This window comes from Apaloderma vittatum, unplaced genomic scaffold (genome assembly GCF_000703405.1).
Source record: "Apaloderma vittatum isolate BGI_N311 unplaced genomic scaffold, ASM70340v1 scaffold27230, whole genome shotgun sequence".
Classification (NCBI taxonomy): domain Eukaryota; kingdom Metazoa; phylum Chordata; class Aves; order Trogoniformes; family Trogonidae; genus Apaloderma; species Apaloderma vittatum.
In genome coordinates, this window is record NW_009695442.1 from 319 (window position 1) to 15,921 (window position 15,603).

The 15,603-nt window shown below is 41.2% G+C and overlaps 1 protein-coding gene across 1 annotated transcript; it reads left to right on the forward strand.

Annotated features, from left to right (window-relative positions):
• The first annotated feature begins 84 nt into the window (after nt 1-84).
• On the forward strand, nt 85-14,912 carry THBS1 (thrombospondin 1). The gene is made up of 20 exons (XM_009871424.1): nt 85-723; nt 1,237-1,312; nt 1,559-1,755; nt 1,942-2,067; nt 3,634-3,727; nt 4,035-4,208; nt 4,578-4,754; nt 5,057-5,230; nt 5,403-5,530; nt 5,642-5,794; nt 6,113-6,331; nt 6,872-6,979; nt 7,339-7,498; nt 7,894-8,012; nt 9,852-10,086; nt 10,458-10,685; nt 10,831-11,102; nt 11,523-11,620; nt 11,731-11,870; nt 12,533-14,912. Exons 1-20 carry the CDS (start codon nt 85-87, stop codon nt 12,538-12,540), a joined length of 3,525 nt encoding a protein of 1,174 aa, XP_009869726.1. The 3' UTR covers nt 12,541-14,912.
• Nucleotides 14,913-15,603: the final 691 nt, after the last annotated feature.

Below are 15,603 nucleotides of genomic sequence, written 5' to 3' on the forward strand. Positions count from 1 at the left end.
AGCCGCTGCCCGCGCTCTCCTGTCAGGCACCGTAACTGGCGCGATGCGCACCACGGGACAGTGCACTGAGCAGCCCCGGGAGATATGCACCTACTCAGCCTCTTCTTGTCCCATTCTCATGATGCTTGTTGTGATCTCTCTGCAGAGTCCAGGAGTGATGATAACAGTGTCTTTGATCTCTTCGAACTCATTGGCTTCATTCGTAAGGGAGGTGGGCGCCGGGCACCTGGGGTGTACCTGGTGAAGGGACCAGAAACCTCCAGCCCTGCTTACCGCATTGAAGATGCCAGTCGCATCCCTGCTGTCCCAGACTCCAAGTTCCAAGACTTACTAGATGCCATCCATGCTGAGAAGGGCTTCATCCTCCTGGCCACTCTCCGTCAAGCCAAGAAGAGTAGAGGCACACTGCTGTCTGTGGAACAGAAAGATGGCTCTGGTCATGTCTTCAGCCTAGTATCAAATGGCAAGGCAGGCACCCTGGACCTGAGCCTTTCTGGTGATGGCAAGCAGCAATTAGTGTCAGTAGAGGATGCCTTGCTAGCTACAGGACACTGGAAGAACATCACCCTGTTTGTGCAGGAGGACCGGGCTCAGCTCTATGTGGGGTGTGAGAAAATGGAGAATGCTGAACTGGACATCCCCATCCAGAACATCTTCACCAGGGACCTGGCCAGCAGTGCCAGGCTCCGTATTGCCAAAGGAGGAGTCAATGACAACTTCCAGGTCAGACTCTCACTTTGCTTTTTGCCTAGTATTTTAAGTCATCTGTCTTGAAGGTGCATTAGCTACTCAACCAGCCCAAAGAGTTAAAAAGACATGGGTAATAGGGACAAACATCTTATTTGGACCACCTCTAAATCTGCTCAACTTTAATAATGGAGGGTGAAGCATTAGGCTTGCAGGGATAGACCTTTCTGCAGCAAGAAGGTGACACTGAAACTTCCGAACAGGTAGCTGTAGCTTCATTGCTTAGCTGTGTATATATGATTCGGAAATTCATCGGGTTTTTCCTTTCTGCCAGGAGAGTTGCTGAGTCCTTGTGGTCAAGGATGAGAATGTTAGGAAGGAGGGCTCGTTATCATTATGGAGAATAAAGCAACATGTTTCACTTTGCTAACTGTCTGTCGTGAAATTACTCTTAATAATCTTGTGCAACCTGAAGTGCCTACAAGCCGTGCAAGTTGCACTTTCCCTTGCAGTCCCTGCAAGTAGCTGTAATTCTTTCTCTGTCCACAGGGACTGCTGCAGAACGTGCGGTTTGTGTTTGGAACAACTCTGGAAACTATCCTGAGGAACAAAGGCTGCTCCAGCTGTAAGTTTGCAGTCTTGTGAATCCAATGACCTATTAAAAATAAGATTCCTTGTTATGCTTGAAAGACAAGTTGAAACAGAACTCAGAATTATGCTGACATGTAAATCCACGTTTCATAAGAAATAAGATTATATTTCTGCAGGCAGCCTAATGAATCTGGTGGCAGCTGTTTAGCAGGTGTTACCTTGGAATGATAAATGTACTTGGTAAAAAATGCAATTTACTTTGTCTGGCTTTGTCCCTTAGCCACTAGTGCGATCATAACTTTGGACAACCCCATCAATGGTTCCAGCCCAGCTATCCGCACTAATTACATTGGTCATAAAACAAAGGACATGCAAGCAGTCTGTGGTTTTTCCTGTGATGAACTAACAAACATGTTTGTGGAACTGCAAGGGCTCCGGTCCATGGTTACAACACTTCAAGACAGAGTTCGCAAAGTGGTGAGTGTTGGTTAATTTCCTGGTACATTTCATTAACTGGTACTTCATGAATGAATTGTAACCTGCCCTTGAGAACCTGCATGAACAGTAATCACTTTACTCTGACCTCTGTGGAAAGAGGTGTTTCCTGTATCAACTTCTAAATATCTTCTCTCTCTGCTTCTCTTCCCTGGCCCACCTTCCAAGACTGAAGAAAATGAACTCATTGCCAAAGTGGTCCAGATCACTCCTGGAGTATGCATTCATAATGGAATCTTGCACAAAAATAAAGAAGAGTGGACTATTGACAGCTGCACTGAATGTACCTGCCAGGTGAGATTCCTCCCCTGCATAAATCCTCTGAATATAAATTAATGAATTGAAATTGATAGATATTTCAAAATGACTTTTTCAGAAAGTGAATCTTACACTGAAGTGGTTATATTACAGTAGCCAGGGAGCTCTTCAGTTTTTCACCCTACTAGATCTCTGGTATAAAGGCAGCTTTCATACAGTGTTATTACAAAAGCAGTATTTTGGAAAATTATACAGAACATCACTCTGATACAGATCTTAATGCACTTCTAGTTCTTCACTTCTAGTTAATTTGGGGAATGCCTCTATTCTTCACATAAGTTCATTAGTAAACTAAAAAGTCAGCATCAATGGAACAAACTTGACAGTACTGTCCCCTTTGTCCCTAGAGTACTTGAAATCCAACTTCTGTCCTCACTGAACCTCCTGCTGGCTTAATAGGAAAAGACATTCTAGTACTCAGTAAAGGCTCTCAAACTTGTGGGGATTTTCTTATTCTAACAAATGTTTCTAGCTGTGTTCCATTAGCTGTTATAGATTATATGGAACAGCAGTCCCTTCTAGATTTCAGCTTAGCTGTGTCAGGACCACTTGGCAAGATATCTATGCTCTGTGTTCTGTTTCTGGGGAATGCTGTGAAAGTATACCAAAACGTACAGTTTCAGAGTTTTCTTAAGCTTTTTGCTTGTTTCCTTTTAACTGTAACTATACCTTATCAGAAGCATCTTGGAGTACCAGCCTACCAAAGAGTGGATTAACTTGCCTGCTGCCATTTAGAAATTAAAGGCAAAGTATTGTCTATATGGGCAATCCAAGGTATCTCACCAAGTTCTCGATCTGCTTCTATAGGTCTCTAGATCTTTTGTCTTGTAGTCAGCAAATGACATGGACTTCTGCATCTGCCTCTTTCCTATCAACCCTCTTACTCAAGGTTAGCTGTAATTGCCTTAAGCCAGTCATTTGCTTGGGGAGATTAAAAGAGTAATCATGATCTCATGATTACTCTTAATTCTTCTGACCAAGCTGCTACCTTCAAGAAGTGAAACTACAGGCTGCCCTTTAGCTCTCACCAAGATTGGAAGTGGATGTTCTCACCCTGCCTGCTTGGCTTAAAGATCAAAGACCTCTAAGTACAAGTTATAGAATTCATGGCTCTTGAGCAGAGTCCACTAACCTCGTTTTATCTTTACCATATAATCAGCTTAAATCCATATTAACTGAAAAGAAAGTTGGCTTCTCATTCTTGTTTCAGTCCCTTGAAGTCTAACCTTATACTTTGGGTATCACATGATAGTCTTTTTACTCTAGATAGCATCTGGTATCTACTCTTGTTCAACTTCTGCAAAACCAAAATACTCTTGCTCTGGACTGAAAAAAATGGGTGAGAATGGGAATGAGGTCAAGTTCAACTAAAAATATCTGGGACTTCCCTTGGGTTATATTAGCTCTAAAGACAAGGGTCTCTGCTTTAAATGTGCTGTTGAGTGTTTAAGTGCTGCAGGAAAGTTCTCTTTATCATTTAACCAGACTGCAGACACTGTTTATGTTCCACTTGCTTATTGCAATTCTTACAATTCTTTATAGAACTCTGCTACTATTTGCCGGAAAGTATCCTGCCCTCTCATGCCTTGTTCCAATGCTACTGTGCCTGATGGAGAGTGCTGCCCCAGATGCTGGCGTAAGTACTTAACACCTTCACGCTTCTATAGCAGCTGGCTTCACCTAGCTAGTCACAAGCTGTTCTAAAGTATACCACAACTGGATATAGTCTTTAACCACTGGAGCGAGGTTAGCCTAATGCCTCTTTGAGGCTAATCACTTAGGTGACGCACATGACCCCTGAAACTTGAGTTCATGGCCTTTATTGTGTGCAAGAAAGGTCAATTGTGTCCTTTTTTTTGTGGATGGGTGGGAGAAAAGACTGTGTAAAAACATTTACCTGGAGTCTTATTTTGGAGCTGTAATGAACCTGTATCCCTTTGCAGCTAGCGACTATGCAGATGATGGCTGGTCTCCATGGTCTGAATGGACTTCATGTTCTGTGACCTGTGGGAATGGGATTCAGCAGAGAGGGCGATCCTGTGACAGTCTCAATAACCGCTGTGAAGGGTCTTCTGTGCAGACTCGGACTTGCCACCTGCAGGAGTGTGATAAGAGATGTAAGTACTTAATCTGCTCGCACTGGTAATAGAACAGAGGCTGCTTTTATTGGCTTAGTGTTAACAGCAGAGATAACTGTGTAGCTCTGTCACTGGGATGGAGCTGTAAGGATTTATCACATGAAGGGGAGCAGATAATGCAGTAAGTAGGCATGTTTGGGGACTGCTCCCAGGATAAAATCTGAGGCTAGTTTAGGCATGCAATTTCTCTAGTGAAAAAACAACTTGATACGTGACAGGGCTGAGGCTCTCCAATACCTATGGAGTCTTTGGTACAGTTGCGGTGCTGTGCAGTTATGTCCTAGGGTGCTGTGCACCTGAAATCTGTTCTTCAGAAACTCTATTAATACAGACATCTCTCTCTTGTAGTTAAGCAGGATGGTGGCTGGAGTCACTGGTCACCATGGTCATCATGTTCTGTCACTTGTGGCACGGGCATCATCACTAGAATTCGTCTCTGCAACTCTCCAGTACCGCAGCTGAATGGCAAACCTTGTGAGGGTGAGGCAAGAGAAAACAGACCTTGCCAGAAAGATCCTTGCCCAAGTAAGTGTGTCCAGGTGATAACTACTGTTCAGTAGCTTAAACTGAACTTTCTGAGTAGTTGCTATATTATCCACTTCTAGTAATCGTCTCTCTTTAAACTTAAGAGGTGGGTTAGGTAAAGCCTCACCAGTTAAACTGAACTGTTTTCTGTTGCTCCTCTGTGGAGTCCATTGATTATGTCACTTAGGTCTGAACAAGGTCTGAAATGCTCTCACTACAAAAGTATTAGTCCTCAGTCAGGCAGCAGCTAGTTGTACCACTGAATTTAAAGCTTATATGTATTTTCTAACTCCTGTCTTTAGTTAATGGCAACTGGGGACCATGGTCTCCATGGGATGCTTGCACAGTGACTTGTGGAGGAGGACTGCAAAAACGTAGCCGTCTCTGCAATAATCCTGAGCCTCAGTATGGTGGCAAGACTTGCGTAGGTGAAGCTAGAGGGACTCAAGTCTGCAACAAACAGGACTGTCCAATTGGTGAGTATCCATTTTCCCATAAACATCTGAAGGTTGTTGACAGTCTCAAATTTGACGTAAACCTGTAAAACACGAGTGCTAGAATTTTAAACCCAGTGCATCAGCCAAACGCAGTGCTGTAGCAGCATGGTAAGCATCCCTTGTCTTAACATCTTCTCCATTTGTTTCTCAGATGGGTGTCTGTCTAATCCCTGCTTTGCGGGAACTACATGTACCAGCTCCCCTGATGGTTCCTGGAAGTGTGGTGCCTGTCCTGCTGGCTACCACGGTGATGGCATCCACTGCCAAGATATTGATGAGGTAAGAAGGACTAGTTTGCTCCTTGAAAGGGAGTGAAAGACAATAGGAAGGGAGAATCCCCAGTGTTCTGTAAGACTAACTGTTGTTTTTGATCTCAAACTCTTATTTCAGTGCAAAGAAGTTCCTGATGCATGCTTTGTCTTCAACGGCGTGCACAGGTGTGAGAATACCGAACCTGGGTACAACTGTCTGCCTTGTCCACCACGTTTCACTGGGACACAGCCATTTGGTCGCAGTGTTGAGGATGCCATGGCTAACAAACAGGTAGAGTCAACTGGAGAACTCTTCTAGGTTATGAAATCCCATGAAGTTTCTAAGCAACAGAAAGCACCTATGCATTTCAGGGAGGACTTGCTACACTTTAAACACCATCCTCTGTGATTCAGAACAGAAGGAGCATTGAGCAATTCAAAATGAGTTTTAAAAATCACTGTCCCCCTCAGTCATGGAGGGTTCAGATGTTATACATGATTTTAGGCAAGTAATTTAATCAGTATTCACTTATGATCCAACATATGCAGGGGGAAAAAATGAGTGATAAAAGATGTTTCCAGTGGATTTCATTTCTGTGTGGTCTTCTAGGTCTGCAAGCCACGTAATCCATGCACAGATGGAACACATGACTGCAACAAGAATGCCAAATGCAATTACCTTGGCCACTTCAGTGACCCCATGTATCGGTGTGAATGTAAACCAGGCTATGCTGGCAATGGCATAATCTGTGGAGAAGATACTGATTTGGATGGATGGCCAAACGAGAACCTTGTTTGTGTTGCCAATGCCACTTACCACTGTAAAAAAGTAAGTTTATCTTGTTTTCCTACATACCATTATAACAGCTGGTCTGAGATACAAACTGTTGGTCTTCAGGTATAAAGCAAGTCTCTATCTAATTGGAGCTATTAAACTATCCTCTCTGCAAATAAAACTAGTCATACCCCTCTGCATAGAGATACTATTATTGTGGTATTGCTAGGAAGCTTTTGCTGTTGCTTTAGATATTCCTGCAATATGGGAAGTAATGAAGCCAGACACAATTATAAAACAAATGTTCTAGGAAGATTCTAATTAGGCTATACCTATATGAGCTTTGCTCTGATAAATATCTCCAGGGGAAGAAAAAGAGGATAAGATTCTCAAAAGCAGCCAAATCTGTTTTAAAAGCTATTTGAACTATGGCTTTAGTCACAGTAGTGACTAACTAAAATTGAGAGAGATACAGTAAGATAAAACCTACTTGACTGAAGCATTATGTTTTTGCGTAATGATTAGATCTTGCATGCTAAAATCCTGATTGTAATTATCCCAGGAGTAAACATCTGTATACTTGCCCCTTTCTAGGATAACTGCCCTAATCTGCCCAACTCTGGGCAGGAAGACTATGATAAGGATGGGATTGGTGATGCCTGTGACAATGATGATGATGATGATGGTATTCCTGATGACCGGGTAAGACGACACAAAAGGACAGCCTTTAAGAATGTAGCTCTTCCATTCCTCTTCCTAAGGCTGGAGTCCAGCTTCTCACTTTAATTGTGAGAGGACCATAGGAAACTGCTGGCACTGACAGCTACCCTAGAAACCTTTAGATATGCAGAACTACGCAGACAAAATTTCTGCAGCTAGTTGAGCTTTGGAAGGGACTCTTCATTTTTATTCAGCCATTCCTACATCCATAAAAGCAATGGGGTGTTTTCAGATAGAAGCATTCCAGTTTTAACTGTTTCTCTGCCCTTCATTTCTCCTTTCCTGGCATAAAGTTTAGATTTGACTCTCTCTAAAGCTTGACTACTTTCTCGTTCTTGCAGGACAACTGTGCATTCATCTACAACCCGCAGCAGTATGACTATGACAGGGATGATGTTGGTGACCGCTGTGATAACTGCCCCTACAATCACAACCCTGATCAAACTGACACTGACAACAATGGAGAAGGTGATGCATGTGCAGTGGATATTGATGGAGATGGTAGGTGGCCTCTAATAACTTCTTTAGATGGTTTTCTAATCATGTATTGATCATGTGTACCCACTGTACCACTGATTTGCTACCAGAATTTCATCCCTGAACACACACGCAAATTCTCCTTTGGTGGGTTCAGGACATAACTGCTGAAAGAGCAGTTACAGCTAATGGATATTTGCTTTGTAATAAACACACTTTGGCACAGTTGAATTCTACTATTGCAGGCACTAGGAACAGAAGTGTGTGACAGAGCCAATCATGAGTCAAGTTTCAAAGCTTTCAAATGTTGCTTAAAATGCTTTGAAAAATATATCAGGAATCATGTGGTAGCTTTATACAGTCCTTTGCATCATTTATGTGTCTGATTTTTCATTCTCGAACTCTCCTTAATTTTGCAGGCGTCCTTAATGAAAGGGACAACTGCCAGTATGTCTACAATGTAGACCAGAGGGATACAGACTTGGATGGTGTTGGAGATCAGTGTGACAACTGTCCACTGGAACACAATCCTGATCAGGTAAGGGATTTGCACTCTATTTATAGAAGACTGGTATTATAAACACTATATTGTGTTGTGTATTATAGAAAATACTTGAACAAGTACCAGCTTAAATTTGACTTGTCACAAATCATTCCTCCAAATTTGCCAAATGGTGTCTTTAATAAATAATATGCTCTCACAGTTCAGCTGCTAGGTATTTTCTGAAAAGTAACTAGTAAAGATCTGTGAGACTACTGCATGTACTCATGTCCTAAACATTTCCTAGGTTTGTCAGTTGTGGTGATCCTCATAGGGAGGATATGAAACTCCTGGGAGCATTGTATGGTAGGAACTACCCTCTTTGTAGCCTGTAGTGCTGTAGTTCACTTAAACACAAAGTTGTTTTTTAATCTTTGGAACCTTAAGTTTGACATAGCTGCATTTCAAAAGATAGGTTTTCTACCAATAAACTGAAGGCAGCATAGGTTGCTTTTCTCTGAGGAAGAGGCATATTCTGACACTTTTTTTAAAATCCCCTTCATAAAAATCTAGGGGGATCCAGCCTCTGACAGAACTTATTGGTTATTGAAGGCAGAAGTATATAAAGCCTGTGCCATCCTGTCCAGTACAAGGGTGTAAGTTTAATAGCTTCAGGGACATAACTGGAATGTTTGAAGGATTAGAAAAGCTGTTGCAAATCAGTGGAATCTACTGTAATGTCATCATGTAGCCTAAAAGCAGTGTTACTTGAAGGACTTAATATAGAATTTCTTAGTCTTCTGTCACTTGATTTACTGCTCACCCACCTGGGGGTGGAAAGTACCTGGAGCTCATTCAAGGCAATGCTCCTTGTAACACTTTGAATTGTATTAGTAATCTAAGACTCTAATGGTTTTTTTCAAAGACTCTTCTATTCAAGTTCTAGAAGCAGAGATATCAAACAGCAGAATTAGTAGCTATTCAAACTGTGTGCTATGACTTCTGTCTACACCAACACCAGAGTCATCCACCAGTGTTGACAAGACTACTAGACTAAACCTTGAGGCACCCTCAGGGATGACTGGATTGGTTTCCTTATTTCAGAAGGTGACTAAGCAAATGACTGGCTAAAATATGTGATCAGCAAGTACAGCAGTTCATGCAGTCTTTGACCACTAGGGGACTAACTGTCTTGCCTAATGAGTCAAGGGGCATGAAGAGAATTATAGGCTTTTATGATAAAGAAAATGATGATATGGTGTGGAAGATGTAAAACTGCTCCATCCCTGGCAGTGTTCAAGGCTGGGCTGGATGGAGCTTTGAGAAACCTGATCTAGTAGGAGGTGTCCCTGCCATGGCAAGGGAGTTGGAACTAGATAATCCTTGAGGTCTCTTTCAACCCAAATCACTCTATGATTCTAGACTGTTTCAATGCTACAGTTTCTACTGGCTAGGTGCAAACTAGTCCTACCCTTATCTGGCCCTTGGAACCAGGGAGCTTCCAGAGAAGGCAGGAGATACAGTAACCAATGTTCAGTATGGTGGGCTAGCGGCAGAAGAGATAAGAAGCTGACCACTATGCTACTTTCTGCTGCTGCGGATTGAAATTTCACAGGATCATAGAATCATAGAATGGTCTAGGCTGGAGGGGACCTTAGAGATCATCTAATCCAACCTCCCTGTCATGGGCAGGGATGCCTCTCAAATTTAAACCAGGGCAACACTAAAAAGCAGCCTAAAAGCAGTTAGCACAGGCAGCTTTAAGTAAGGAGGTATTGATCCCAATACCTCGCTACATCCATCCTCAGAAATCTCAATTCTAGCTATTAAAACTCCTATTTCAGCCTCTTTTAAGTCGCTTTTTAAAATGTTCTTTACTTTTTTCCTCTTCTTTAGGAAGACACTGATTCTGACCGTATAGGTGATCAGTGTGACAACAACCAGGACATAGATGAAGATGGCCATCAAAATAATCTTGATAACTGCCCCTATGTGCCCAATGCCAATCAAGCTGACCATGACAAGGATGGAAAAGGTGATGCCTGTGACCATGATGATGACAATGATGGAATCCCTGATGACAAAGATAACTGCAGATTGGTTGCCAACCCAGATCAAGCTGATTCTGATGGTAAGATGCCAGTATCATAGTAACAGTTTATAAATCAAGAATGTCTTCCAAGAGTTTGATGCTGTATTTTATTTCTTTTTTTCATGCTATTTAAGGTTGGACAAAACTTCCAAGTAACAAAATGACTGAATGTCTGTATTATTGTTATAGTGCTCTTTACTCTTGTAAGGAGTGATGTAAAAGTTAACACATATCCAACTTCCTAAGTCACGTGAAAGGGCATTTTTACACTACAGCCACAACAGCTACTGTATATCTGTAGCAGTACCTGGGCAGTCAGAGATCTGCAGTTAAGATTTCAACTCTGAGTTATATCACCATTGTTGTTTTTTTCTGGGTCTTATAATGGTGAAATTACTTGTGTTCTTCAGGTGATGGACGTGGAGATGCTTGCAAAGATGACTTTGACCAAGACAGTGTGCCAGACATTGATGATATCTGCCCTGAAAATGTGGACATTAGTGAGACTGACTTCAGAAGATTTCAGATGATTCCCCTGGATCCCAAAGGAACATCTCAAAATGATCCAAACTGGGTTGTTCGTCACCAGGGTAAAGAACTGGTTCAGACAGTCAACTGTGACCCTGGCCTTGCAGTCGGTAAGGGGAAGATTTCAACAGGCATTACACTGCTCTTTTGGTTTTGGTCGGGGCAGAGGGAGGAGAACCTGAGGAACTATTAAGGAGTTGTTTAAGAATTGCAAAAAAGCAATCCCTAAAACATTCTCCTTTAATGTTCCCATAGGTTTTGATGAATTCAATGCTGTGGACTTCAGTGGCACCTTCTTCATCAATACTGAAAGAGATGATGATTATGCTGGCTTTGTATTTGGCTACCAATCTAGCAGTCGTTTCTACGTTGTCATGTGGAAGCAGATCACCCAGTCTTACTGGGACTCCACACCAACAAAAGCTCAAGGCTATTCAGGTCTCTCCATCAAAGTTGTGAATTCTACCACTGGTCCAGGAGAACACCTTCGTAACGCTCTGTGGCACACAGGAAACACTCCTGGCCAGGTAAGAGTGGCATTTCAGTAACCTATGCTTCTGCACTATAAGGCAGGCTGGTTTTCCAACAAGTTATATATGTACATGCTGATCAGAATGGCACAGTCTTCTTGGCAAAGACCAGTAACTTTGTAACTAACCCAAGTCATGCAAAATATTGTATAAAAATAAGAGGATTGCATGCTGCAGACAGTCTTTCCAGCAGCAGAGAATCAATTGTTTCTGGTATTGTGGAGTAGTTTCCTATTTACATATTTAGAAGTCAATTTAAAAGCAGTTGATTTTTCAAAAGGCACTATTACAGAGCCTAATGACTTTTAAGCTTTTAGTAGTCGTAATGATGATCATCAAGGCACCTTCATGTCGAAATAATGACTATGTTATTTCAGGCCTTTGGTTCATAAAAAACCCCAACATGTTCTTTCATAGGTGAGAACTTTGTGGCATGATCCTCGCCACATAGGCTGGAAAGACTTCACTGCATACAGATGGCGTCTTAGCCACAGACCAAAGACTGGCTACATCAGGTAAGAATCATCCTTTTATCTCAAGTATTTGTCACAAGGAAAATGCATGTCTGTAAACAGGAACTTAACAGAAGCTTGTCCAAGGTGGCTGACCTATTGTCTCTTTGTAGGGTTGTAATGTATGAAGGGAAGAAAATCATGGCAGACTCAGGACCAATCTATGATAAAACCTATGCTGGTGGTCGGTTAGGATTGTTTGTCTTCTCTCAAGAAATGGTGTTCTTCTCAGATCTTAAATATGAATGCAGAGGTAAGGAAGACATTGTATTAAAGGGATCATATATAAACGAACTGGTTCAAGAAAGCTGCTCTCAAGAAAAATAGAATGGCTCAAGAAATAAGAACTAAGGGGGAAAGTTCACCCGTGATCTCAAGTCAATTCTGTAGGCAAAATGAGGACACCTTGATAAATTCTTTACAGTTATAAGTTTAAATGCATGAAATCGAAGTATATTATATCAAAGTATCAGAAATCCATGCTAGGTTCCAGATATTAAATGTATCTTGCCTCTCTTAAAATACTGACTAGAACGAATCAACAGAATTGACAAAGCCCAAGGTGAAAATGCATAATACAGACTTTGGTAAGCAGAACAGTGTCTGACAAGCGAAAACCTGATGTGCTTAAAGCAAGCAAAGGACAAGATTGTCAATATATTGTACTCTTGCAGTTCAGTGAAGGGAAGTGCATATGACTAGCTCCAGGTGCCCTAGTCTTCTTGAATTGTGATTTCATTATGTAATGGTTACATAGACTAGATTCTGAGTCTAACTCAAAGTACTTAAGTACTTTCAGTTTTCTTTAATGGTAAGTTCTTTAAAAATGTCTCTAGGAATTAACGTCTTAGATGTAATCGTGCACAGGAGACAGAAATATTAAAATATCTTAATTTCTTTTTTCTTTTTTCACAGATCCATAATCACAAGGTTACTGGATCCAGAGACTATTTAAAAATGCTGGTATTGCACCTTCTGAAATGTTTAGCCTTACAAATCCTGGGACCATTATATTATTCCTTCCTTTCTTCTTTCTGCATAAATGTGGACTCGAAACACATGATCTGCCTCAAGAGAATGCTTTTGAGAGAATGAAAGTGAGAACGTACTTGGTATCTGACCTCTGCTGAAGTGGAAGGGAACAAATGTGTCTTGCAAATGAGAGTTGTCTTCACTGAACAAGCACACTTCTTGCAGTAGGAAAGACATTTGTTTGCTGTTATGACAGTGCGGTGTCACTGCCTCTAACTGGAGGTCCCATGGAGTAGCATTTTGTAAAAAGAACATCTTTGGATGTGCTGTGGACTACTTAAACTAAAGACCTTTCATTGTGTGGGGAAAAGGGTTTTTGGGAGGGAGGGTGAACTCGAGTCTTTTTTTTTTCTTTATGGGGGAGAGGAATTTTTTTTAATGAGGGCTGCGCTACATTGGTTTACATCCATTTAACTTGGAGACATGATTATTGTTTTATATGTCATATCTTTCAGATGAAAACACAGCCTTTTACTCTGTTTGTGGTGAGCTAGATCAGCTGCTTTATCACACAGGACAAAAGAGATCCTAAAACTGATTTCCATGGTGGCAGGGGAAAAGAGGATAAAAACTGGCACACTGGATCACACTAGCTTTGGGAGAACTGGGATTTACAATTAGATTCTGTTGTTTTTCCTGATTAGATGCAGATCTTTCTTACCTTTCAAATGTTTTCTTTCAGATATGGTGCCAGAGAGCACTGCCATCTCAGCTAGCACTGTGCTGTCCTTCAAGAAACAAGCACGTGCTTCACTTTTTATGGTTAAAAAGGCACAAAAATAATAGTAATGAAAACATTCCTTTTCTACATGCCATAGATGCTTTAAACTCCTCGCTTCTTTGGAGAGGAGGGGAAGGGGCCTGTAGATTAAATACTGAAATAGTAAAATATTTATTTTTTACCTAATCCTTGATGTTATAGACTGAGGGATTATTGATTAAAACAAGAAATGCGTCAAGACTATCCACCTAATCATTGTTACAGGTCTTCATGACTGTAAGATTGTAAATACAGATTATTTATTAAGTCTGTTCTATATTGAAACTAGAGGGGGTTTTAGTGGAGGAAAAAAAAATTCTCGTCTGGAGCAGACAGTGGTGATGTATTAGTTACAAAGAGCAATTTTCCTATAAAGGCTTTGAGGCGCAGGGAAGAGTGGCGGGGTGGGGAATCGGTTGTTTGTTTTTCTCAGTCTGAGCTCAATGTTGGCTTTTCCTTTCTTTGTGCGAGGCAGTCGGTAGCCTGGCAGGCAACTGTTGGGCCGTGCTAAACCACGAGTCCCTTCAGAGGGTCACAGTTCCTGCCTCAGCTGTAGGGCTGGAGCTGAGGGAATGGCCTTTTACCACCTTGGCGGTTATTTAGTGCTGGGAAAGGTCTGTAGTGCCCGACCACTGGTCAGTGGCCTGACACGAAACCAGAATACCTGCCCTGAGGAGACTGCAAAGAGAGGCACAATGACCAGAATCAGCAACCATTCAAACCGGCTATTTGTGCCGCTGCACACTAATTACTGTAACTAGTGATGTGCAGCTACAAAAGAAGGAATTCTTCATGGACTAGCAGAATTTCAGGAGCTCCTTGCAAAAGAGGGAGAGGGCTTGATGCACATTAAAAGACTGTTTTCCCCAAGAGAAGGGGCAGCGTCCTTATAATACTTCCTTGTCCTTTCAAAAAAGGAAAAGAAATGAACACAGTGAAAGTTTTACGTACAAATATTACCTCATTGTTGTGTGACTGAGAAAAACCTTTGGATTAAGCAGAGTTCAAATGTCTAACAAACTTTAAAGCTACTGTAGTACTAAAAAGTTAATGCTGTACATAGTAAAAATTTCTTTGCAGAAAATGTATTCCCAGTAAGGAAATGGCATTGGAAACAAAAAATGTCAAATAAGATTTCTAATGTTGTGTTATATTTTTCCTGTCATCTTGTATACCAGTGCTTGTATTTTTATAAATTATTTTTCTCATTGCCATTGTAACAGTTAATCACATAATTGTGTAGATATGCTATTTAAATAATTTATCGTGAAATGCTACCTGTAGAGTTAGTATTTCTATTTTTATAAAACATTTGCACACTGAAGATTTTTTTTTTTGCTTCCCTCCTCCCAAGGTTTTTGCTAGCGTTAATAATTTTCTAAGAACATGCTTTTTTGTAAACATTTTTAACCATTTTCCATTTTAAAGTTGTGTAAGTTGTACAATAAAGCTTCTTACATACAAAAAAAACCAATAAACCAACAAGGACACTTACATTTACACCTTTGTGCTCTAGTTTTATTCCTGTTTTGTAATACTTGTATGTTATTCATGTCAAGTAGGGTTTTAAACCAAGACATTTCTATGCTCTTTATGTTAAAACTGTGACTAGAGAATGCCCCTAAGCTTTCACCCCAGCTCTAACAGTTTGTCCACGTGAAGACATTTCTGCAGTGAGGTAGCATGCACAGGTGCCAACTTTGGTTCTGAAGGCTTCACTGAAGACTTCTGTAAGCATATACACAGCCATACTGCCCCCATGCAGTTCCAAAATGCAGCAAAATGCTCTTTGTAGAATTCTGAACATTGTCAGCCAGGCTTACCTCCTCTTTTTTTTTTTTTCTTTTTAGGTTCATATTGAAAAAGGCTATCTGCAGAGGTCAATCAATATCTGTTAATATCTCTTCTAGGCTCAGTTCTAGTATGACCAAAAGGCTGATGATGTTGCACTATATCAACTGCTGGCACACACTGCTAAAAACAAAAGCAGTTGAAGTTAGTTGCTCAGCCTTTACTTACAGCAGCATTTCATCTCATGAGCCCTTCAGCAAAGCCAGGTGCTATCTTAGAAGTGGCTGCTGAATTTCAGCCCTCACCTGTTACCGGAGTGTCTGCTTCACTTCACTGGAGTTAGACATGGTCGCGTCTGTGGGAGTGCACTGTGTAACCCATCACCTGGGCTTGCTGTACCAAA